The sequence below is a fragment of the Citrus sinensis genome, chromosome 7 (genome assembly GCF_022201045.2).
Source record: "Citrus sinensis cultivar Valencia sweet orange chromosome 7, DVS_A1.0, whole genome shotgun sequence".
Lineage (NCBI taxonomy): Eukaryota > Viridiplantae > Streptophyta > Magnoliopsida > Sapindales > Rutaceae > Citrus > Citrus sinensis.
Genome location: NC_068562.1, coordinates 13,629,298 through 13,655,864, shown reverse-complemented (window position 1 = coordinate 13,655,864; position 26,567 = coordinate 13,629,298). Strand labels below are relative to the sequence as shown.

Below are 26,567 nucleotides of genomic sequence, written 5' to 3'. Positions count from 1 at the left end.
ATATTTCTCATTTTACTTTTCTATTGCCTTTCCTCCTATTTCATGATCACCCAATAAACTTTGATAGTCAATCAAGCATGTCAGATGTCTTGCTTTGCTTTCTTTCTTTGTTTTTTTTTTTTTATATATATTTTTATATTTTTATATTTTTTTAATTTGTCTGTCTAGGGACCCAAATTAAATGGAGAATGAGGAAGATGGAACAATATTTATGAGATTAAATTGACTGGAGACGATTGCAATTGAAAACAATAGAAATTGTCTTCAATTGATATTGTTGTCTACTTCAAGTGTCTTTAATTGTTACTGCAGACTACCGATAATAATAATGCATTCAATTTTACTCTAATTCCATGATATAAATTCTTAAAAAAATTTAAGAACTAATTGGGAACGTTTCTTGTTTGCTCAAGTTTAAACTAAAACTTTAAAGCTTGTGACATAAGAAGTAGAGAAGAAGAAGCGATGAAGAAGCAGCCGTTTGTGATGAGGTCGGTTTGAGTTTCACGCGTTTATTTAGCCAAGAAAACGATCTATTTTTCTTTTAAGAAGAAAAGTCTCAAGGTAAATTGAATCTCACCCTTAGAAAAAGACTTAAATAACCATATAATATGTGTTATGATCTTATATAGAGTTTAGGAAAGATTAAATAAGGAGAGAATTCAAATTCATCAATCGTACTACATCAATTTGTACAAATTAAATTTGTATAAAATTTTATAATTGTATTATTATTCTTGAAAAACAATAACATACGTACTAATATCTTTTATTCTGTTTACGCAAATAAGTTTGAGAACATCATCAACATCGGTTTTAGTTATTTGTAAATTAGATTATCTTTGTTAAATAGAAATGGTACCTTAAGAATAGTTTAAAAAATCCTATGGATAAACATTATTAACAATGATTAAGATCATCCACTCATAGTAACTTTTACTTTTACTAAATACATAAATGTAGTTGGTGGCCGGTTAATAAAATTAATAAAAAAATACTTAAGGTGAGTATAGAATAGCAAATTACACATATTAGTTAAGTGTCACTCTCTTAGTTTTTTTTTCACTTAAACTGATTAATTTATCTTTTATTCATTAAATTCGTTCAATTCAATCGTGTATCCACTAGTCATTAAACTCAAATGCTTTAACATTCTCTACAATAAATCTAAAAGCTTTTGCATATTCCATGAATTGATTGTTTTAATTGAGATTGATCAGTCTAAATCAAAGAGACTTGACTTGAAGCCAGAACCACGAGTTGATTTTTTGGTTTTTATTTGCGCTATCATTTCATCAATGTCTCTAATCAAATAATTATCACCCCGCATTTGGAAATTTCTTCAATCAATGCACGACAAGGGCAACATTAATGGTCATGAAATTTAAATTTTCTTATTTGTCTCACTTGGAATTTTGAAATATCTTACACAGCTTGCATAATGACCAAAACGTATGGTTAGGATTTATAATAATCCCATCATTTCTCAAATAATATTTCAAGAGTATCTATGGCGAAGTCATGACATCAAATAGATGATAAATTTTTATAAATTATGAAATTACTGATTAAATCATCTTATTTTTCAAAGGACGAAAACTCCTTCATTTTATCGACAAACAATTTATATACATTTAAATAACTCATATAAGAAGGGACTCGATTCCTCTATGTGCATTAATGAGGTCATTTTTCATATATATGATCTTAAAGTGGATTCGACTCGTATTAGACTCTTGATATTAATCTAAACAATGGTTTTGATAAACTTCTTATTGCTATTGCTAATTAGAGTTTATATAGAGTTCCAAATTTCGGGAAAGAAATGTAAAAGAGAAAGGCCCAGCCCAGCCCTTATTTTCTTTGTGTCCTTGTCTCAAACTAATGGGCTCGACCCAACATAAAACGAGGTCGGGTTACACCCGTCCAGCAGGGCCCATTTTCTTTCAATTTTCACTTGCAAATCCCTGAAAGCAATACGAAAATTAGAAGGAAACGAATCAAAATCAGTGTCGACGGGAAGACGACGAATCCCTTTCGCTTCAATCTTCGTAAAAGATGGATGCAGCGAGAAAAAAGGCGATATTTCGCGCTAAATTGAATGCCCAGAAGAAGGAGAAGCGGATAAATTCTCCTCTTGTAAGGTGAGAAAATAAAAAAAGATTTAAAAAAAAAATTTATTGAAATTTTCGTCAGATTAGTTAGTGTTATTAATGATTAGGGTTTCTTTTAAAAATTTATACAGGTATAACGAATTTGATCAACCTGTCTGTCGAGTTTGTGATGTTGTTTTGAAATCTGACTCGCAGTGGGATGCCCACCAAGCTTCTCGCAAACATCATGAGGTGCCCCAATCTTTTTCTCCTCACCGAAAACAAATTTGATTAATGGGTCAATTATTAGTGTTTCTGAGAATTTGGTCATAATTGAATTACTTGCTTATGTGTGTTGTTGGGTAGGCAATTAAAAATATCAAAGCGGGTGCTACTGGAAATAATAGTCGGATGGTGAGTGATGCTGCGAAGCCTGAGGCCGGTAGAGAGTCTTCTAGAAGTGAAAGCCGTTCAGCATCGCAAAATGCAGAGATTGAAAGCTCGGCGAAATTGGGTAAAGCTCGAACGTCTTCTGTGCTTCCTTCGAATTTCTTTGATAGTCAGGAGGCGAAGAGACCAAAAACTGGTGAGAACTTGTTTAACTTCCAAGTGATTACTAGAACATTACTTGTTTGCTGCTGGAATTGTGCAAAACGGGAACTTAATACATTTCTGAATAAGTCTCTAACGGTTGCTTTTATCGTAGTTACATTGGTTAACTTCAAAATGCTTATCTTGTTTAGAATTTTCACCGTTTACAGTTTCTTCTATTAATCTTGACATTCTAATTCATTTGCTGTTGTTATTAATAGTATTCAGTATTTGAACTAGGCTGGTTGAAACTTTGAACGTTTATTTACATGATAAAAAATAATGTACTTTTAGCCACAGATTCTGTCAAGTTGGTGGATCCTGATTCAAACAAAACGTCTGGGGTTTCTGCTAAAACTCAGGCAATGAAGTCAGTTGTCTTGGAAAATGAGATGGATGAGCTGCCTAATGGTAATGCTGTAGATGCAAAAAAGGGTCAGCCTCTCAAGGAGCATCCAGAGAAATCAAAGCAGAGTGTAGATTCGGAAGCCAAGCAAATAAAGGGAGCTCTTCCTGAAGGCTTCTTCGATAATAAAGAAGCTGATTTACTTGCACGTGGAATTAAGCCTGTTAAACCAGATGTCAAGTAAGTTCCTATTTGAGATATGTATAAATATTATTTCCAAACCTGCCAAAATATTGATAAATAGTAAATGCATTAATAGTTTCTTGTATGGTTATGTTTTGAGTGCATTAATAGTAGTGTAAGGCCTGTATTTTGTTATTCTCATGATCCTAAACATGGTGCCTCTACTTCATTTAGTTTAGAGATCGTAAAGATTCTGTAAAGAACTTTTCAATCTAGAGCTGTGCTGAGATAAGTTGTTGACTGATTCACGTTGATATGCTGCTGTTTTAATTTATAGGCTTTGGTGTTTTCCAAAAAAAAAAAAAAATTGATCAATAGTGGTTTTATATTTCTGTCTTGTCATTAATCAATAGTTTCTATTTTTAAAAAAGAAATTGCATAATTTAGGATTGCAATAAGACTATTAAGAAACAATGGCTGAAGGCGTTGCGACCAAATGTGAATTATTGTTGTTGTGATTAAGTGTGAAAATTGCGTGCTGGATAGCACATCTAATCAGTCAATAAGAAACTTCCAGTGTTAAGTTTTAGACTTCATTCTGAGTTTCGAGGAAAGAAGGGAGTGGAGAGATATATTATGATGTTTACTTACATCGTAATACAAAGGGAAATGCCAGTCCTACACCTAAAATTTCATTGCCGATTTTTATTGATTTCCCTATATACTTAGTCAATCTGCTGGCCTCTTCTACCGTTTAGATATGATGGATTTTTTTTTTCCCCTATTGTGTATTTATACAGATCTACAACTCTCTAGTAATCTTGAATTTATGTCAAATCTTGATCAGAGATGAGTACAAGGAATATGAAAAGTTGATCCAAGAGGACTTGAAACAGGTGGATGACCGTTTTGAAGAAGAGGAGGTGAGCTGTTTTTCTCCCTTTTCCCAGTCGCTGAACCATTCCTGTCTTGGGATTTACATGTCTGGAAGAGTATTAATAATCTTAAATGGACTTGTGAGATGCAGATTGATGCTGCAGAAATGATAGAAGAGTACGAATCAGTGGACCAAAAGTAAGTAGCATAATGTCAACAGCAGCAAAATATCATCTTCTATTTGTTATCTTTTTTAACTTACGAATTTTTATTTTTTATTTTTTAAAATCAATCTATAGGACGTTCAGGGAGAAAGTGGAAGCTCTAAGGAAGAAGAAAATGGAGTGGGAAGCGGCTTCCAGGTCAGCGAAAAGCAGAGGTAGTTCTGAGGTTGCTCGCAAAGAACCTACAAAAGAAGAGTTATCCAGTGACGATGATAGTGAAGAGATCTTTGCTGTTGATTGGCGGGCTCAGCACCTGTGATGTCTGCCCCCAAATTTTCTGGTAGAACTCTTTTCGTTTTTCAACTTCTTGTAGTAACTTTTATAAAAAGAGTGAGATTGGTTTGAAATTAAGTATGTTTTCACAGATCTCAATCAAAATCTAAACACCCAATTGGCATGATGGTGCATCATTTGCAATTTTTGCTCAGTTTCATTTGCTTTTCTCTATTTTTCCAGTATTAAATATGTAAATAGCTTTTGAATCCAAACCCATAACCAGTCATTTAAAATAAATTTTGCATTATCTGTTATCGATAAAGTATTTATAGTGTTATCCATTCTTGATGACTACTCTTTCTCAGTTGCGCATATCCATTGAACCAACTGTCTGTCTTGGCTAGAGTAACCAGAGTGCATCATTTCTGAAATTTTGTCACAGAAGGAGCCTTACTGCCTATGTAATCGATGGAACATAATATGTAAATAGGGCATTAACCAAGTAAATCTTTCTGTTGAAAGGCCGTTGACGGGACTTGCTGGCTTGCTCAAGAGGTTGTTCACAGCTTTACTAGGACTCGTTAACTTATGTGGACAAGTTTCACGTTAAGTTGTAAGTTAGTTATCGACGATGCAACTAAATTTTTGAATATTGATTCACTCGCGACATTCGTGCAGCTGATTGAACGATGAATAATGTAATTGGGGAATGTCTGTAATCTGTATGCGCGTCTTTAGAAATGGAGAGATGAGCAAAATGTGATGATCATTTGGGAAATATTTTTCGATTCTTAATTTTGAAAGAAATATTTGAAAAATACAGGGTTCGTTTTTCAAAATTAATATTTATGCTTGATTGTCGATATTTGACCCTAGTTTTTTTTTTCTTTTTTAAATGAAAAAAAAAACTCCTGCTGTATATATTCTATGGTACAATGAACGATACAAATTAATACTTGGAAAAGAGAACTAAAATGAAACATAGTAAGTGATAATATACAAAATGCAGAGCCATAATTGCAAAGCCCCGAAGAGAGTAGAGATGTCTTGCCACGGATCTGAAATTGAAGAAATCAAATCACGTACTAGCTAATGGATCAATCAAGCCAAAAGTTTCATAGATTATTACAAAGAGGACAAACATTATTAAGAATCTGTACTCGTAAAATTACTTTTAGCAACTAGAACAAGAAATGGGAATGCAAGAAACAGAGTGTCTTATTTTACGTGAAGGGAATTAACAAGATGATCAATACAAGAAAAAGCAGGCACAAAACCAGAAATCAAATACAATCTCTACTCAGGAATCAGGATCGGAACCAATATCGAACCCCATCGATAAGAAAAGCATTTTGAGTGGCCTGATTTTCCCATTGAAGCTGTTCCCACCTTTCTGTGTATCCACGAATAACAATTTTCCGCTCCTTTGCACTACTGGAATCGAGCGGGAGCTTACTTAAGCTTATCGCAACGAATTACCTTCATCTCTTTCAGATGTGGGAAGGGCAGGGGCTTCCTGTAAATGCTCTGCAAATTTGACAGACAAGATAAACCAAGATAATGGAGTTTTGCAAATAGGTTTAGATTTCACATCACCTCTGGAACATCACCGACGATTTCCTGAATATAACGGCAACCGTTTACTTTAATACACTTGAGGTTTGGAGAGAAAGCAAGGAATGTGAAGTCCTTCAATTAATTACAATCGTCTATTTGAATCTTCTTGAGGCTGTGGAAAACAAAAAGGTTGGCTCCTGTTTTGCACTACACCTGTATAATCCATCTTCAGTTCTTCCAATTCATAACACTCTACAATCTGTAATCTGTTGAGGTGCTTCAGGTCTGCCAAAGCTGAAACATCAAGCGACTTCGAACGTTCAAAGTCTTTTGAGGAACAGAACTTGAGTACAACTTCGTAACTTATGCAAGCTCGAAACACATTGGAGAGCTCGAGAATTATTCGAGGTCAAGCTTAATACCTCCAAATATTTCAAACCACAGAGTTCCTCCAATTCCTCCAATAACTATAACCAGGGCCGAAGATTCCCAACACATGCAAACTTGGAAAACGGGATATTAGTAGCCCTGGAATTACAGTTAACCTCCGTGCGTTTTCCAAATTCAAAGACTTAAGATTTACCAACGCATTTAACTCATTCTGGCAACGCTGGTACTTCTGTATCTGGAAGATCAAGATGTTGCAATGAAACCAACTTTGAAATCCCTAAAGGAAAAAGAAGACAGTCGTACAGCACCTGACAGGTTTAAAACTTTGAGACGAGGCATAGAGTGGAAGAAGTCACTGTCAATTCTCTCTAATCGTTCGTTATTGTAAAGAAATAAAGTAAGAAAATTAAAACACCCTTAAAATCATTAGCCTAAAATACTATTTCTCTAAAATAGATATACAATTCTCTAAACTAGATATACAATAATCGTAAAACAAAAAAAATAAAAAAATAAAATAAAATAACGTGTGTTACAACTTGCTTGCATAAGAGGTGGTTCATTAACATAGACTTGTTTAGTTGCAAATAGCCCCACCCTTAACTTGATTTTTGAATATTCATTCGTGACATACATGCAGTTGATTAAAAGATGAATGTAATGAAGTTGCTGTATATCTGTATGCAGTTGATTTATCTTTCACTGAACTATAAGAAATTTCAGAAGATTTAACAATACTTTCGTTTCGTTAAATTAAAAAAATGAACGACGGAGGGTCGGAACATCATTTACGATAAACTTAGTTAAATGATAAACAATAAATTAAAGGGTAATTATTATATAATTACTTTATGTTTGCCATAATATCAACAGGATCGAAGAAGTCTCGCAAGACATATAACTAAACTACAAGAAGTTTTAAAAATGTACAATTTGATCACGTTTTGTCACTACTTGTTACCTGATTTAATTGAGCACTGTTATGGTACTTATTAGAGTGTGAAAATTTAGTTTTCAAAAACTATCAAATGAGCATACAGGGTAGAAAATATCCAAAGCATATTTTAGAATGTAAATAGACACACTTAAAATTAAATCGTCAATGCGATTGAAAGTAAATAACATATCAGCATATATATTTCACATCACAATTAACATCCGCGCAGGGCAAGGAATTTTATTTTTCTGCTTGATTGAAACTAAATAATCCGCCGCTCGATTGAAACCGCATCTCAAAGAGTACCTTCAAAGGGATCAAACCAAAAGATTGTTAGATGACAAAGAGGATAACATTATTAGGAATATTGAAGCATTGATGCACCATTTTTATTCATTTATTTTTTTTCCCTACTTCCACTTGTCCAAAATTATAGTAATCAATTTTCATAACTTTTTTTCTCATAAAATTATATACAGCAAATGAATGCAAGAAAAAGAGTCTTGTACATGAAGGAAATTAACAAGCAGAGTGTAAGAAAAAGCACGCACCAGAAATTAATCAAATGTGATCTCTGCTCAAACATCTCTGAAACAGCGAAGAAAAGCATTTCGTGTGGCTTCATCCTCCCACTGAAGCTGTTCCCGCCAATTTCTCTCTCCAGAAATAACAATTTTACGCTCCTTCGCGCTGTTGGAATCTAGTGGAAGCTTTTTAAGCTTTTTGCAATGCAAGAAACTCATTGCTTTCAGATGTGGGAAGGGCAGGGGCTTCCAGTAAATGCTCTTCAAATTTCTAGCACCAGCTACTTCAAGATTTTGGAGTTTTTCAAATGGGTTTAGATTTGCCATCACCTCTGGAACTTCTGCAAATTTTCCCTCACTTGCGATTTCTTCCATAGCATGGCAAATTCCTACTTTAATAGACTTGAGGTTCGGAGCGAAAACAAGGAATGTCAAGTCCTTCAATTTAATGCAATTGCATATTTCAACCATATTGAGACTGCGGAAAGCAAATTGTTGAACTTCCTCTGCATAATCCATCTTTAATTCCTCCAATATTACACTATTTGCAATCTGCAATCTGTTAAGTTGCTTCAGATATGCCAACGCTGAAACTTCAAGCAATGTCGAATCGTTGAAGCATTGGAGTAAGAGTGCTCGAGTACATCTTCGTAACTTCCACGATCTCAAAAAGCTTTGGAGACCATGAGAATTTCTCAAGGTGAGGCTAATCACCTCTAAATGTTTCAAACCAAGCAGTTCCTCTACTATGAGTTCACCCCCACCAAATAAAATGCTGTTTTCTGATGCTTCCTTAATTGCCTTATGACTAGCACCAAACATTCTCAACACTTGTAACCTTGAAAGATTAGATATTAGTTGACGTGGAATTGTAATTAAATTCCCTGTGTATTCCAAATCCAAACACTTAAGATTTACCAATGCCTTTAGCTCTCCTGGCAACTCTTCTATGTCGGATTCTGAGAGGTCAAGATGTTGCAGTGAAACCAACTCCGAAATCCCCACTGGTAACTTGGTTAGTTCGCAGTGTGACAGGTTTAGAACTTTGAGAGAGGGCATAAACTGGAAGAAGTCATTGTGGATCTTCCGTAAGTTATTTTCGTTAAGGAACAAAGTAAGGAGATGAGGACATGTAGGAATCTCTGAAAGATTCCTAATTTGATTCTGCATCAATGACAACCTCCTTGCCTTTTCCCATCCTCTGACATCGGGTGCTCGAACTAATCCAACGCCAGCATAAACAAAAAAATTCTCCTTCTCCTTTTCAATGTCGCATGCTATCCATAATGCCATATCTCGAATCACGTCATGCATTTTTACTTCACCGCCTCCTCCCTCTTCCAGTAAACAGGCATGAAGAAGAATGCCCAGAATATGGTATCCTTCTTTTTGTTCTCCAGTCCTGTCCCTTTCTGTCAAAAGTCTCTCGCCGATCCAACAGTCTATCAACTTCTCTTTAGAAATGCAATAATCTTCTGGATATAAACTACAATATAAGTGACACGATCTAATTGTGTCACTCGGCAAACTATCGTAACTGAATTTTAAAAGAGGATAAACCTCATTTCCCAAACCTGGGAACTGAGAACTTGATGTTCTTAGCACCTCAATTGCGTAACTCCATTCTTCAGGTGTCTTCTTGCAAGCCATGGCTCGGCCTATGGTAATAAGTGCTAGAGGCAAACCACCACACTCTCTAGCTGCTGTTTGGGCTAGTTGAAGAATATCGGGATGACTGTTCATGGTTTCTTCTCCAACGTTCTGCCGAAACAATTCCCAAGCATCGATATTTGACAGGCACGCCACTTTAAACCTCGTGTGAGCTCCCATCAAACCACAAACTTCTTCGGAACGGGTTGTGAATACCACTTTGGATGCATTATTTTGCGGGCCAGGAAGAGGGACGCCCACTTTTGTTAAATCAACCCGCTGCCATAAATCATCTAGCAACAGCAAAAACTTCTTCTCCTTCAAAATCCTGAAGATGTCTTGAGCTTTCTGTTCAATTCTTTTATTTTTCCATGTATCGTTTAACAAACCAATCTGCTCCCCGATAGTTTCTTGAATGTTTTCAAGTCGCAGATCTTTTGACGCTACGACCCATATCACATAATTAAAATTAGTTGGACTCTGAATAAATTTATTGTGGATATGAGTCAATAGTGTGGTTTTACCGACACCGCCCATGCCGTATAGGCCAACAATTCTGGCTGATTCTTCTTCAAGACAATTGCAGACTTGTTCAAATTGTGATTGCAAGCCTACTACGGTTGGCTCGGTGGGTCTCTCATCTACCGCAGGTTGTGGTACTTCCTCAGCTACCGCTTCAAAAGCTTCTTCAGCCATTAAAGTCTTGACATCTCCCAGCTTTCTAGCCACTTGTTTGCCAAACTCGTAGCTTGACTTGCAGTTCTTGGAACAGTAGCCTCCAAGACATAGTTTCTTAATTTCTTGAGAGCCACATGTTATCAATTTGTCACCGTCGGATTTAGCAGCTTCGACCCTGGAAAGCCAGCCTTGAACTTTGTTCAGCCTTTTCATCATTGGGTGCCTTTCAGCGGTGTTGACCCTCCTCATCACATCTTCCTTTGCGTCGATTAGTTTTCCCAATTCAGTCTCCAAGTCTGCAAGATTTTGTTTGAGGTTTTTTATATATGCTGCTTTTCCAAGAAAGCAATCCAGGCAACGGTTAAAGAGAGCGCCGTCGCATGTGATTTGGAAAATGTTACCCATACTTTGGATGAGAATTCAACCAGGACAAGCCAAGGAAATTTTAACGATGGAGTTCGATGAATAGAAGCCGCTGCGAAGAGAACATCAACTTTGAATTATGATCTCTTTTGTTTGTGCTTGAAAAGATTACGCGTGTTCGGTTTAAACAACTAAACTTTAATTTCCTTTAACAAAAGAGACTATCCCGCTTGTAATTAAATAATTAAACGTCTCTTTTGCCAGTTGTAATTAAGAAATTAAACTTTAATTTGTTGTTTACAGCGTTACTTTGATAAAATATTTGATGACAAAATTTTGATAAAGTTATGAAAGAAACAAAATATTAAAGTTGTTTCGCACAATTTACTTTTAGTTAAAATATTTCTATTTTTTTATACAATTTGGAGGAAGCTATGTGCTCCGGGTGCACGGTACCCCTTGTGTTTGAGGAATTAAATAGAGCGACCATGATCTCCTCTAAGTGAAAGTAAGTAAATGGTTGAGCAGACCACCTCGACCAGGTACTGTGAGGTTGAGCAGATCACCTTGACCAGGTGGTATGAGCTTGAGCAGATGACCATGTCGTATGAGCTTGAGCAGATGACCATGTCGTATGAGCTTGAGCAGATGACCATGTTGTATGAGCTTGAGCAGATGACCATGTCGTATGAGCTTGAGCAGATCACCTCGACCAAGTGCTATGAGCTTGAGCAGACCACCTCGACCATGTGCTATGAGCTTGAGCAGACCACCTCGACCATGTGCTATGAGCTTGGGGAGATCACCTCGACCAGGTGGTATGAGCTTGAGCAGATCACCTCGACCAGGTGGTATGAGCTTGAGCAGATGACCTCGACCAGATGATGACCAGAAATCAAGACTCAGTTAAAATAAACCACCACAAAGCTCCTCCGAAAAATCAGGGCACGAATTTGATCATTTAATGGTTATTGTCACGATCTAAGGTCGTGGGTGTGGGGTGTTTATAAAAACCCCAAGAAAACCACGCCAAGGGAGAGCTCTTTTTGTCTTGATCTCACTGAGAAATTCTTTCTGGATACTTTACTTTTCTGCAAATTATTCAAAAAGTTTTTGGTTTTAAGGCAATGTTTATTAAGCCATATGAGAAATGACATATTTTATTTTTCCCGAAAACCCATAAACTGACTTGGGCGTCGGAGGGTTTACGCCGGAAAAACTTCCAGCGCCTTTGACCATTCTCTGTAATTTCAGGTACTTATTGATTATCAGCTTGAAGATTATATGCTCATGAATGTTCTGCTCATAGTCAGAGAATATTCTTGAAGATCAATTAGCAGCTTCTCACCAAACAAATTTAATGATGATGCGGGGATCTGAAATTGAGTCACTAACCAACTCGTTTGGATTTCAGCATCAACACCTTGTTTTTGGTAAATTACTCCCTCTTGTTTGCTGAAAAGTGAAAAAATTAGAAGTTTTGAAATTTTAACATGTAAGTCTAATATATTACTACTATTTACAATTAGAGTATATTTCTATTATTTATATTTGAATACTAAACCATTGTTGATTATTATGAAATTTTTTAACATTGTCATTTGGTCATATTATTATTGATAAATTAAAATTTAATTATATATTTAAATTATTTATTATAGATTAAAGTGATATTATATTATTTTCAAAAAATAAAAAAATTTATGTATTCAAAAGTTTTTTCAAGTTATTGCACTTATACTGTTATTAATTTTAATAGTAAATTAAATCAATTGATCAAAATATAAAATTTAAAAATCATCTAAAATTATGTATCAAATCTTTGACTATTTGCTTTTTTGAAAAACTATAGAGATGTCAATGTTAAAAACCAAAGAGAATACATCTATGCCGTTGAAGTAAGTTCTATGTTATATCTAACGGGCAACTCATATATGGACAAAATGCGGGTACCATACATCAACTGCACGGTAGTTGGACCTATATAATTTACTTTTAATTAAAATATTTTTATTTTTTTATTTTTTGAAAATTTTATAAACGAAGTTTTGTCAAAATAGCTTTTCCAACGAATCCTGCTAGCTTTAATTTTGTGCCATATCCATCCCACTTTTTTGTTAAACATTTGTAGATTGTAATTAATTATATCAACTTTCAAGGACTAACTTTCAAATGCCACTAGCATTTGCGATACAAACAATCAACGCGTGATAATACTGTTTTGACCAAAGGTTCAAGGACTAATCATGACAATTGGAAACGTCCAAAAGACATTCGCACTGAAATTTCTTTTATAAAAATAAATAAATAAAGAAACATTTGTTTATGGGAACTTTCCATCAGATGAAGGAAGGGATGGCGACATTCCCGCGAGCTCCGGGACCCGTGGGCTCCTGATGAATTTGAATTTGGTATGAGTTCTCAGAAACCTTAAGAATAGAATAGGAGCTATTTGGAGAATAGGCGCAAGACCTAATAAAAATTTAGGTTTGAATTTAGAGATTCTTTCGGGCACCCGAATCCGAACTTCAAATATTTTTTTATTAAATATAAATAATGAAATATAATACAAAAAGCTCTTTTTCTCTCCCTCTCTCCCCTCACTGGCGTAGTGCGGGGGAAGGGTTCTTTCTTTTGCTTGATTAAATACAATATGTATCTATGTGTGTATGTATTTATATGTGTGTGCGTGTGTGTGGAATTATTAATATTTGTTATTTGAGCACTACGCAGCTCGTCTATTATATTTGAAAAAAATGAATACATAACAATCACGCTACTGTACTATATAATTGGGCAATAAAATTCAAAAGAGTTGAGCTTTTAACACCCCTCTAAAGCTCTTATAACACCCATTTTGGATTTATTTTCTAAAATACCTCAGATTAATTTATAAAATACAAACCCATATATTAAAGTTAATCATCTTACTCATAAAATTTCATCCTAATAACAGGCATTTCTTTTAATGTTTTATTTATAAAATATATATAAATCCTAAAATCTTAAATAATTTCTTCTTATTATATAGTTTCTATCTCCATAACTCTAAATTCTTACAATTTTCTTTAAAAAAATTAATTGGTTGGAAATTGTTTACTGTGTAAATTGGCAAACTTTTTGTTTGGTTCATAAGAATATCCATAAAAAAAATATGCAAGTAATAGCGAAATTATCATGTTTGAAAAGTTCTTAATTGAGTATATACATAAAATTATTATGTTTTTAAAGATAAAATAAATATAAAAAAAATTGGGGATTGGACCCCGTTTTAATCCCGGCCCTATTCGGGAATTATTGGGGATGTCCCCAAACTACACCCAAAATTGAATTTCCGGGTATGGGGGCGGGTTCGAGGATTGCTTCTAATTCGGGGATGTGGATGGGGGCATGGTCCCCGTCCCGAACCTGTCCCATTGGCATCCCTAGGTCAAGTGATTTGCCTAAGTTATATTTACTGTAACTTATATCACATTAAAAATATGCCTCAGTTATATTTAGTGTAACCAGCATGGGGGATCGTGTGGGGCTAGAATCTTGTTTTAGCTTATCTTTAGTGGGCTATAAGTTACACTAATGGTACGTTTACTAAACTGGAATCGGAATGGGCTGGAATCAGAATGGGCAGAAATGAAAATGGGTTGGAATTGGAATATAGAATTAAAATCAAAATAAGTTGTTTACTTGAATTATATGAATCATAATTGGAATGAGTCAGATTGCCATTAATGTATTTACTTTGTCTTAGAATCGAAATCAAAATGAGTTATATTGTATCAAATTACTAAAAGTACTTAATGAACTATTGTCATAATTATTCTTGTGTATTTTAATTATTGTGATTATTTTTTCAAAAATTATTATTATTAGTAATTATTTTAATAATATTTTAATATATTAATTGATTGTAAATTTTTTTATCATTAATAATAATAATAATAATAATAATACTAGTAATAGTAGTAATTAACAGTAATATATTAATTAATTATAATATACTAATTAATCAATTAATCATAATAATTTTTAACTAAGGACAAATGGACCTTTTTTTATTTTATGGGGGGGCAAAATAGTCAATTTTGAGAATAGAAGGTTGGTTCCCACAAAGGATGGCAATGGATCGGATCTGATCCAAGATCCATGTGATCGAAATCCAATTGGATCGGATTTGGGTCGGATTAAAGTGGATTTGGATCAGATTTGGATATCAATGCGTGGATCTAAGGCGGATCTGGAGCAAATTCGGATTTATCTTAATATCTATATCAAAATCCATGTCGACTCACCATTTAATGTAATTTTATTTTAAAAAATTCTTAACAATTATGTAATTATAAATGATGATAAAATTTATTCATTAGCATGTATTTAAGAATCTTAAAATTTAAAGGTACTTAGTTGATAATAAGACAAAAATTTATTAAGTGTAAAATAAAATTAAGATAGCCTGCTCTCATTTTTTTTTAAGTTTTTCACTCTACAATTTTAGTCTCTTTTTTCCTCTTTAGTCTACTCTCGCTTCTCCTCCTCATTTGAATGCTTGAATAAGTTCTTTAATTGTTAGGAAAATCCATAGACTTGAGTTTATTTTTCTATCATTTTCTTATAATCTTATTTATTTTGTAATAATCACTAATCAATGGTGGCTATCAACTATAAAATAATTATGTTAATCAATTAATATATATGATCATAATAAAAATAATAAAGCACTAAATATAATAAATCATTTTTAACTTATATGTTATTATTTAATGATATTAGAATGATGATGGTGTGCAGTAGATATCAAGATGATAAACGAGGCATTAGAATATTATAATGATCTTATTCTTACAATTACTTTTGATCGATATTTTATTATCTTTCTGATTTGTATATTTTGGTGTAAAAGTAGAAGTTACAATACTTATTAGATTTTTTATACAAAATATATAATTTAATTGTTACCAATGCATTTTAGTTTTAAATTTTTTTTCTAAAAAAATATTGATCTCTTATTATTGAAATTTAGAATTCATGATAGATCTAGAGCAGATTTGAATTTGAATTTTTCTTTTTGGATTTGGAGCAAATATAGATCTTTATTTTTTGTTTCAGATCTAGATATGGAGCGAAAAATATAAATCCATGACAGATCTGGAGTAGATACAAATCTTAATTTTTATCATGGATCTGGATATGGAGCAATGTAGATCCAATCCATATCTACTCCATTGCCATCCCTGGACTTCCCACCACCACCACCAACCTGAGAATCAATCTCTCATTCTCCATTCCTAAATTCGAATTTCATTCTGATTCTTACCTTTATTTTGTGAAGTAAACACTATCAATAATTCCGATTCTATATTCCCATTCTCCAATTTGGAAAGTAAACATAGCATAAATGGAACTTACAGAGACTCTTGACCAAGATTCTATGAAAGATTGGATTGAGGAAAGAAACATTGGTTTCTAGGAGTTTTCAAGTGCTTTTATTTCAAGAATTACGAAAAATAAATAGGTGCAAGAAGTATTGGTGTTTGACAATTTATTGTTATATTTTTCAAAAAAAATCTTATATTTAATTATATTTTCGTTATCACAGCTCTGAAATGATTACATCATATGGATGTCATAGCGATAAAATCATAAAAATAACTTCGCACTTAAATTTGTCCAAGGCCACTAATTTTTCTATCCATTATAAAACTTTCTTTGCACATTAAAAAAATAAACAAAGAGAAAAAAATTGTTGTAACTTATTTCTTATTCATTAAATGGTAAATTGATATTTAACAAGTCAACTAACAATTAATTAATATGTAATAAAATACTGTTGAATTTTAATTATCTATATATTCTTACTAGATAACTCGTAGCTACCAATCACACTTTTTTAGAAAGTTACCATAAAAATGAGATCATGAATGAATCGTTATCCTAGGAAAATTGCATATCTAATTATGTAAACATTCTCTTTTTCTTCTATGTAAGGGAGCACTATTTCAGTTCCATGAGCCAAGACAATATTTAAACTCTTAATTTAATTGATAATTAAATTAGCCTCAGAAATTGAACACAAGAGAATATGTGAGATCATTGAGTTTTTACTTTCAAAGGTCTCATTGATGAAATTTGAGCATTTCGTGCTTGTCACATCATATGTGTATGAATTACAAGTGGAAACTTCCATATGCGACGGTCGAACAACTGAACAAGTGGTCAGCATGAAAAAACAATCCAGTCTAGCACTCGTGCAAACATCATCTTTGCAGGTTCCGATCCCGTGATTGAATACGCACTTTCACATTTAACTATTAACTAACCAATAAAACGCTGTGCAAGAATAAGAGCTGCTAAGCAAGTCAAGACGTACAAACACAGAACTCATCAAAGTGGTCAGTCCAAATATTAAAACCTTTTATCCAATTCCTCACTTGCAGAAGAAAATAATGACAAAGGAATTGATTTCAATGGCAGTACTGTTCTTGCATTTTTACAATTATAAGTAGCGAAAACATTCAACAGTATCACCTCCCGGGGATCAATCATCAGACTTTTTTCCAAACTATATATGTTTCCAATAACTCCGACAAAGCTTAGTGCAATAGCCAATATATACTAACATCTGCTCTGACAGCACAGGAACTTCTCCCCAAGGCGTAAACCACTTATATGTAAATTTGAAAGCAATCCAATTGTTGGGAGTCATGGCAGAGAACAACGCCAGAAGCACCCTTGTCAAAGCCAGAGACCTCTTCCTACTCTCCGAAAGTGGAGCTGCTCCCTCAAAGAATAAGGTATCCCTCGAGGAATCAACGTTTGCTAAATGATCAATCAAACCAAAAGTTTCATAGATTAAAAAGAGGATAGCATTATAAGGGATATTAAAGCCGTGAAGTAAATATTTTACATTAAAAATTATCTTTTTGCTAGTACTTTAAAATGCTAGTAACCAATTTTCATACTTTTTGCTCTCATAAAACTATTTTCAGCAGATAGAACAAGAAATGAGAAATCAGGAAATAGAGTGTTTCTTACATGAAGGGAATTGACAAGTAGAATGCAAGAAAAGTAGGCACCACATTAGAAATCAAATATAATATTCTCTGTTCAGGGATTGAAAAACTCCACTCAGAATGGCTTGAAACAGGGGAGAAAAGCATTCTGAGTGGCTTCATCCTCCCATTCAAGCTGTTTCCACCAGTCTGGTTCTCCACGAATATCAAGTTTATGCTCCTTTGCAGCATTGGATTCGAGTGGAAGCTTTTTCAGCTTATCGCAATTAAATACGTTCATTTCTTTCAAATGTGAGAAGGGCAGTGGCTTCCAGTAAATGCTCTTAAGATTTGGCAAAGCAGCTAATTGAAGATATTGGAGTTTTACAAAAGGGTTTAGATTTGCCATCACCTCTGGAACATCAGCAAATTTTCCCACACTTATGATTTCTTCCATGGCAAAACAACTTCGTACTTCAATAGACTTGACGTTTGACGCGAAACCAAGGAATGTCAAGTCCTTCAATTCTTTGCAATAGTCTATTACAACCGAGCGAAGGCTTTGGAAACAAAACTGTCCCCCTTTATAATCAATCTTCAATTCTACCAATTCAGGACTGTTGCGAAAACGCGGGTTGAGTAATTACTAATACTGCGACTTTTGGAGAAATATAAATGTGATGATAAACAAATGTAAAGAAAATAAAACACAATGATTTACGTGGTTCGGCGTAATGCCTACGTCCGCGGGCAAAGATTAAAAGATAATTTTACTAACAATGAAAATTTACAAAAGTGGGAAAAACTCACAAAACCCACAACCCTAATACACCCAAATGCAACCACATCAGAACACTCAAGTGGAAGCTCTCTCAAATTCTCTCAAAGAACTCACTTGCAATTGCTCTCTACTTCTCTCAAATTGGGATGCATTACAAATGAACAATGACCCTTCTATTTATAGGAACCGTAGCTCACCTACCACTTTCAATTTGGCTACAACTTGCCAAATTGACAAATTGAATTTAGAATGAAAAATCAATTTGGTGGGCAACAAAATTAACAAATTTGAAAAAAAATCAATTGGCTTCTAGAAAACCATCACATTTTTTCTCCATGCAACTTCAACAAAATCATGCCACCAACCTTGCCTTTTGAAATTGGCAAGCCCACCAACTTTGTCTTTTGAAATTTGCAAGCCATTCTTTAACTTTTCAATAATTCTCCACCTCGGCGAAGATTTATTCAATTCTGAGCCGAATACTAAACTCCCAGTACATCAAATCATCCTCCAATCTCTGCCTTCTCCGACTGCTTTCAAACTTGTAGGATATTGATCAAGTTTAGAAAATTCTCAAACTTGATCACCATCACCACCTTAGTCAACATATCTGCGGGATTATCTGTAGTCTTAATTTTCTGAAGAAGAATCTTCTCATCATCAAAATTTTCCCGCACAAAGTAAAATCGTACATCGATGTGCTTCGTACGCGCATGATAAGCTTAGTTTTTTGTTAAATGAATAATACTCTGATTGTTGCAATGCACATTAATGTGCTCCTGTGCTTATCCCAAGTTTTCAAGCAAGCCTTACAACCAAATAGCCTCTTTAACAGCCTCTGTAATTGCCAGGTACTCGGCCTCTGTGATCGACAGTGTAACTATAGACTGTAGTGTAGACTTTCAACTAATTGGCCCTCCAGCAAAAGTAAATACATATTCAGTGGTTGACCGTCGTTTGTCCAAATCACCAGCATAATCAGAATCAACATACCCGATCACACCTTGACTAAGTGTATCGTCTCTCTCAAATAGTAAACCAACATCCATGGTCTTATAAATGTACTGTAGAATCCATTTCACAGATTGCCAATGTCCTTTACCAGGATTATGCATATACCTGCTCACTATACCAACTGCAAGTGAAATGTCAGGCCTTGTACACACCATTGCATACATCAAGCTACTCGCTGCATTTGAATACGGAACTTGTAACATGCATTCTTGTTCCACATCTGTTGAAGGAGATAATTGTGCAGAAGGCTTGAAATGAGAAGCCAATGGGGTACTTTCAGGTTTTGTTTGCTCAGTCATGTCAAATTGCTGTAGTACCTGTTGAGTGTTAGAAAATGCATATTTATAAAGGAGAAAACCGTCATTTTACATTTCAAGTCTTACTAACAACCCTTACTTTTATATATTTAACCTTCTTGTGATTTAATTACGTGTGTTTTATTTTAATTAAGTATTTTATGTATTTTAAGGGCATTATAGTCATTTCACAATAAAGGAGAGATCAGACGGCAAAACGGACATCATTTTTGAACTCAGGACGGTCGAAAACCTTAGGAGGAGCATAAAAGGAAAAATGGCACTATTCACATGTACGGTACTATTCACGTGTACGGTACTGTATATGTTACTGTTCACGACACTGTTCACATAGACGGACGATGACGTGGCATTGACCGATGATGTGGCATTGACTGATGAGGTGTCACGATCCTGTTGGGCTAAAATTCTTATGTACTATTGATGGTGACGTGGCAACATATCAGTGGACGAAAAATCTCGCGTACGCTACATGAATCACACAGGATTATTTTCAACCAAACCGTGTTACTGTTCATCCGGGTCAAACTGTGTTACTGTTCATCCGCATGGTCAAACCGCGTACTGTTGACTGATGACGTGGCGCAATCCTGAGCGTCCAAACTGTTTTTAATCCGATGGTCATGATTTACTCCATGTATCTATAAAAAGGGGGTCTCTCCCCCCTAATTTGATAGCTCTGAATCCATTTTTGGGATCTATTTTCTGTAATTCCCTCTCCATCTTGTATTTTCTATGCATTTTAATAAATTCCCATTTTGCCCCTAGTTCAATTATGAGTAGCTAATTTTCTTTCAAGCTTGGGTTGAAGGTGAAGTCTCAACATGTGTCATGGGCTTTATTTGGTAAATTTATTTTCTCTTCCCCTCTAGTTTTTGTGGATGTTTTGACTTCTCGTCGACAAATAATAATAATCTTGTCTAGATACCGCCTTGGTTACACCGGCTCTCTAGTATAAGGTTATTATTATTTGGCACGATAAGCCCTTAGCACCATATTGATTAGAGTGTGGTTCATGAGGTGTGGATTCCCCCCTCATGATTTAATTGGTATTAATAAGGAATATTTAGCCCATGGTGCATGTTGATACGGATCCGAATACCCAAGTACGTCATTTCAATAGAATTATCTTCAATTTATTCTCGCCATTGCAATTCCAATTTTAGAATTTATTATCGACATTTCAATTCCAATTTTAGGATAATTTAAATCACTTCCACCATAATTCCAACCACACATTTACAAAATTAATTCTACATATAATTAAAATCCACCTCCTCGTGGGATCGACACTCGTCACCATTAGTCTATTCTACAATAGATTCGTGCGCTTGCGAGTACATTAAAATTTGCACAACAGTACCTTCTTCAAATATTGCTTCTGAGACAAGCTTACTTTGCCACGTGCTCTATTTCTGCATATCTCCATGCCAAGAATCTTCTTAACTTCACCTAGATATTTCATCTCAAACTCTTGATTGAGTTGAGTCTTCAACGTCTCTATCTCATCTTTGCTCTTTGATTCTATTAGCATATCATCGACATACAATAGCAAATAAATAAACGATCTTTCTTGTAGCTTGCGAAAATACACACAATGATCAATTTTGTTTCTTGTGTACCTTTGCCCTTTCATAAATTTATCAAATCGCTTGTACCACTGCCTTAGAAATTGTTTCAACTAATAAAGCAACTTTGTTAATTTGCAAACCTAATTTTCTTTTCCAGCAACTTTAAATCCATCTGGCTGAGTCATATAGATTTCCTCTTCCAAATCACCGTGTAAAAATTCAGTTTTTACATCAAGTTGAACTAGTTCAAGATCAAATTGTGCAACCATAGCTAGCAAAATTCGAATAGACGAGTGTTTCACAACTGGAGAAAATACCTCATTATAGTCTATTCCTTTCATCTGAGCGTAACCCTTCGCTACCAATCTAGCCTTGTATCGAATTTCATTTTTATGAGGAAATCCTTCATTTTTTGCATATACCCATTTGCACCCAATTGTCTTCGATTCCTTGAGCAATGTAACTAACTCCCAAGTTTCATTTTTGTGAAGAGACTCATTTCTTTGTTCATTGCTTTCTTCCACTGTATACTTTCTAGGCTACTTACTGTTTTTCTGTAAGTGGAAGGAACATCGTCATCTACAATTGGAAGTGCATAGGCCACCATATCAACAAAGCGAGCAGGTCTGCAAATCTCTCTACGTGACCTTTTACTATCCATCTCATCGACACCAGCTGAATCAACTTCAATTATTTCAAACTCTACCTGCTGCAAAGTGCTACTGGTCTTGTCATCCTCTTGAGAATATTTTTGTTTCAACATGGTTGATTCATCAAAAGTTACATCTCTGCTGAAAATAATTTTCTTCGTAACAGGACACCAGAGACAATATCTTTTTCCTCCACCAGTTATACCCATGAATAATGCTTTCTTTGCTCTTGGGTCTAACTTAAATTCCTTACATGATAATAAGCAGTGGAACTAAAAACATGTAAAGAATTATAATTAGTAGTAGGTTTACCAGTCCACATCTCCATGGATGTTCTGCCCTCAATTGCAGTTGATGGAAAATGGTTGATCAGATTGCACACATATACAATTGCCTCAGCCCAAAACTCTTTGCCCAATTCAGCATTGGACAACATACACTAAACTTTCTCCAATATAGTCCGATTCATGCGTTCTGCCACCCCATTCTGTTGTAGTGTATCTCCAATAGTGAATTGTCGCACAATACCCTCATCTAGGCATATTTGAAGAAATGAATCATTCTTGTACTCACCACTGGTCTGAGTCTCAACCATTTTCTTTTATTTCAAAAATATACCCAAAACTTCATTCTTATTCTTCATCAAATACACCCACACTTTTCTTGAATAATCATCAACAAAATTAACAAAATAGTGCATACCTCCCAAAGAAGTTGTTTTGGTAGGTTCCCACATATTACTGTGAACATAGTCCAAAATTTCTTTTGTATCGTGAATTGCTGAACCAAACTTTACCAGTGTCTACTTGCCAAGAACACAATGTTCACAAAATTCTAATTTGCAAGAAGTTGTACCTTTTAATAAGCCTTGCTTCGCCAAAGTCTGCAAAACGTTTTCACCAGCATGTCCCAAACGCATATGCCACAACTTGGTTGCTTCTAAATTTGTATCTTTTCTAGAAATTGTTGATGCTGATCCAATAACTGTACTTCCTTGAAAATAGTACAAGTTATTTTTTCTTGTTCCTTTAATCACCGCAATGCCCCATCTACTACCTTCAACAATCTATTTCTTAAAGTAATTGTAAGCCTTTTAAATTCTAAGATTCCTGATGAGATGAGATTTTTCTTCAAGTTTGGTACATAGCGAACATATGTCAAAACTTGGATTGAGCCATCATGATTCTTTAATTGGATTGTACATATTCCCATGGTTTTACAAGCTGTGTTATTGCTTATAAAAACAACTCCACCGTCTAACTCTTTGAAGTTAGAAAACCAGCCCTTGTTAGGACACATATGATAAGTACAACCCGAATCCAAAATTTACTCATTTGAGTGACATATTAATGTCATGCCAACCAGAATAAAGTCTGACTCCTTATCATGCTCTGCTACACATGCATTAGAATTAGCCTTGCCCTTTTGTAACTTAGGACAATTCTTTTTCCAAAGCTCTTTCTCGCGACAAAAAGCACATTTATCTTTGGCAGGTCTCCCTTTAGACTTGCTTATTTTTCTAGGTTTGCGGCTTTGCGAACAACCTATCACTGTCAATGCTTTTGCAATTGTATCTTTGTGATCCTTCCTGTCTTTCTTTCTGGTCTTAGAGTTGTACAATGCACTACATACAACATCGAACGTGATACTGTCCATCTCATGAAACATAGTAGTGGTAAGATAATCATATTCATCAGGAAGGGAATTCAACAACAACAGTGCCTTATCTTCATCTTCAAATTTCTCATCCAAATTTAGCAAATCTGCAAATATTTTATTGAATGAGTTCACATAGTCATTCATTGAGATGCCTGGTGTATATGTGAATCAATAACGTTTCTTCTTTATATAAAGCCTATTTTCAAGGCTTTTCTTCATATACTTTTCTTTCAGTGTCTCCCACAATTTCTTTATTTGTCTCCCTCATAACAGAGTATTTCTAATCTTTAGCCAAACATAGGCGAATAGTACCACATGCCTATCTGTTGATCTTTATCTACTCCTTGTCATCCATCTTGTCAGGCTTTTCTTCAAGAGTAATGTCCAACTCTTGTTGGCATAAGACATCTAACACCTCACATTGCCACATACCAAAATTATTAGTACCATCGAATTTCTCTACTTTAAACTTTGCATTAGTCACAGTAGTCCTCGCTGATGAAGACGACGACGACGCCTCTACTGTTCTTTTTATCTCAAATGATCAGTTTTTTCAACAACTATTGACACTTAAAAAACAACCTCTATGATATTTAGTTTGCGTTAATAAATACATCAGGAAAGTTCCCAGGAGACTCGAGGGGAACTCAGTCTTAATTAAAAATCGGAATCTTTAGACTCTTATCGCCTTATTGACAGAACTTTTCTAGCCATGCAAAAATACACACTACTTACAATAGATTGTCTCCCAAGTATAAATGACCGTCTCCACCGTATTTGGGAACAATATCATATATGAGAATAGTATCGTATACATGAACAATACCATATCCCCCAAGTACGAACCGTCGGCTCTGATACCACTTGTTGCGAAAATGCGGGTTGAGCAATTACTAATACTGCGACTTTTGGAGAAATATAAATGTGGTGATAAACAAATGCAAAGAAAATAGAACACAATGATTTACGTGGTTCGGCGTAATGCCTACGTCCATGGGTAAAGACTGAAAGATAATTTTACTAACAATGGAAATTTATAAAAGTGGGAAAAAACTCACAAGATCCACAACCCCAATACACCCAAATGGAACCTTACTAAAACACTCAAGTGGAAGCTCTCTCAAATTCTCTCAAAGAACTCACTTGCAATTGCTCTCTACTTCTCTCAAATTGGGATGTATTACAAATGAACAATAACCCTTCTATTTATAGGAACTGTATCTCACCTACCACTTTCAATTTGGCTACAACTTGCCAAATTGACAAATTGAATTTAGAATGGAAAATCAATTTGGTGGGCAACAAAATCAACAAATTTGAAAAAAAATCAATTGGCTTCTAAAAAACCATCACATTTTTTCTCCATGCAACCTCAACAAAATCGTGCCACCAACCTTGCCTTTTGAAATTAGCAAGCCCATCAACTTTGTCTTTTGAAATTTGCAAGTCATTCTTTGACTTTTCAATAAGGACAGCCTGCAATCCATAATCTACTTAGCAGCTTCAGGCCTACTAAACATGAAACATCAAGTGATGAATCTTCGAAGCGATGGAAGAGCAGAGCTTGTGTACAACTTTGTAACTTACGCGAGCTCAAAAAACTTTTGAGGGCATAAGAACTTCGTAAGGTGAAGCTCAATACCTCTAAATGTTTCAAACCAAGCAATTCCTTTACTATGAGTTCATCCCCACCATATAAAACACTTGTTATTGCATGACCGAACAGTCTCAGCACATGTAACCTTGAAAAATTAAATATTAGCTTCCTAGGAATTTTAATTAAATCAAATGTGTATTCCAAATTCAAACACTTAAGATTTACCAACGCCTTTAACCCCTCTGGCATCTCTCTTATCCGTGAGTTTGAAAGATCAAGTAGTTCAATTGAAACCAACCTTGAAATATCTGAAGGTAATTTGAATAATACCTCATTACGTGACAGGCTTAAAACTTTGAGAGGAGACATCTACTGAAAGAAGCCATCAGGGATCCTCAACTTATCATTATTGTTAAGAAATAAACTTAGGAGATGAGGGCGTCTAGGCATCTCGAATATATCTTTAATTTGATTTTCCATCAATGACGTTTCCATCAATAACAATCTCTTCACCATTTCCCACTAAGCCTCTTGTAAACATCATGAGGTGCCCCAATCTTTTTCTCCTCTCCGAAAAGAAATTTGATTAGTGGTCAATTATTAGTGTCTCTGAGAATTTAGTCATAATTGAATTACTTGCTTATGTGTGTGTGTGTTTTTTTTATGCGAATACCACCTATTGGTGGGGGGGGTTAGACAAGACCCCTACCTATCATTTAGAACAGAAAATGAAAAATACATGTGGAGGGGGACATAAACTAAAACCTCCAATCAAGAGAAAAAAAATATATAACAGTAAAAGAAATAATTAAGGCATAGCCTAACATAAGACTTATAATAAAATGACTAATGCAAACGTTGATAATATTTCTTACGATACTTCCAGCCGACAAGTAATTTAATGCCCTTTTCGAATGACTGACAATGTTAAAATCATGGATAGAGTCAATTCTTTCATAATTCTCAGGTGCAGATAGAAAATGGTCATTATTTGCCAGGTGCTTGATAGAACTATCATCATTATTAGTATGAGAATTGTATTGCCTGAAATTTATGCTGGATACTTGATGAAGATGTGGATTATATTCACCGAGTTTTCGGATCCTAGAATCATGAGTTGTGAGATCCTAGCCAATCGGCTCCTGAATGGAAGTAGAGTTTGTGTCGTTGGCTCGGTTCTCCGTAGGTAAGACAACCGAAGACCCCGCATCTACAATCTGCTTAGTGATGAAAGGCTCAGAATGTGGAGTATCTAAGGGTTGTGGAGTATCTGATGGCATAACTTCTGACTTCTTATTATCTACTCTGCTCTGCCAGTTCCCACTGGCCGCTGGGGACGGAACCCTAGATTGGCCACGTAACAC

The 26,567-nt window shown here is 34.8% G+C and overlaps 2 protein-coding genes and 2 pseudogenes across 6 annotated transcripts; 1 reads left to right on the top strand and 3 right to left on the bottom strand.

Moving 5' to 3' along the window:
• The first annotated feature begins 1,965 nt into the window (after positions 1-1,965).
• LOC102613201 (protein ABA AND ROS SENSITIVE 1) lies at positions 1,966-5,309 on the top strand. 5 transcript variants are annotated; one of them, XM_052445128.1, is made up of 8 exons: positions 1,966-2,144; positions 2,246-2,345; positions 2,460-2,679; positions 2,979-3,270; positions 4,061-4,136; positions 4,241-4,287; positions 4,398-4,593; positions 4,895-5,309. In XM_052445128.1, exons 1-7 carry the CDS (start codon positions 2,059-2,061, stop codon positions 4,570-4,572), a joined length of 996 nt encoding a protein of 331 aa, XP_052301088.1. In that variant the 5' UTR covers positions 1,966-2,058; the 3' UTR covers positions 4,573-4,593; positions 4,895-5,309. The 5 variants fall into 5 exon arrangements, with proteins under 5 accessions (XP_052301088.1, XP_052301085.1, XP_052301086.1 ...); XM_052445125.1 differs by having other exon boundaries at positions 1,968-2,144; positions 4,389-4,593; positions 5,052-5,309; XM_052445126.1 differs by having other exon boundaries at positions 1,968-2,144; positions 4,389-4,593; positions 4,972-5,309.
• A 420-nt stretch (positions 5,310-5,729) lies between these two features.
• LOC127898813 (disease resistance protein SUMM2-like) lies at positions 5,730-7,112 on the bottom strand (annotated as a pseudogene).
• Positions 7,113-7,441: 329 nt separating this feature from the next.
• On the bottom strand, positions 7,442-10,763 carry LOC127903860 (probable disease resistance protein At5g63020). The gene is made up of 2 exons (XM_052445123.1): positions 7,965-10,763; positions 7,442-7,719 (listed from the first exon to the last, which is right to left on the bottom strand). The coding sequence occupies exon 1, from the start codon at positions 10,668-10,670 to the stop codon at positions 7,992-7,994; it is 2,679 nt and encodes an 892-aa protein (XP_052301083.1). The 5' UTR covers positions 10,671-10,763; the 3' UTR covers positions 7,442-7,719; positions 7,965-7,991.
• A 6,987-nt stretch (positions 10,764-17,750) lies between these two features.
• On the bottom strand, positions 17,751-25,719 carry LOC127898812 (disease resistance protein SUMM2-like; annotated as a pseudogene).
• Between the last annotated feature and the right edge of the window lie 848 nt (positions 25,720-26,567).

Excerpts from the sequence above, each read along its gene's own strand:
- LOC102613201 (XM_052445125.1), top strand. The coding sequence starts at position 2,059 with ATGGATGCAGCGAGAAAAAAGGCGATATTTCGCGCTAAATTGAATGCC. Across the intron at positions 2,680-2,978 it reads GGCGAAGAGACCAAAAACTG|CCACAGATTCTGTCAAGTTG; the intron begins GTGAGAACTTGT and ends ATGTACTTTTAG. Across the intron at positions 4,137-4,240 it reads ACCGTTTTGAAGAAGAGGAG|ATTGATGCTGCAGAAATGAT; the intron begins GTGAGCTGTTTT and ends TGTGAGATGCAG.
- LOC127903860 (XM_052445123.1), bottom strand. The coding sequence starts at position 10,670 with ATGGGTAACATTTTCCAAATCACATGCGACGGCGCTCTCTTTAACCGT.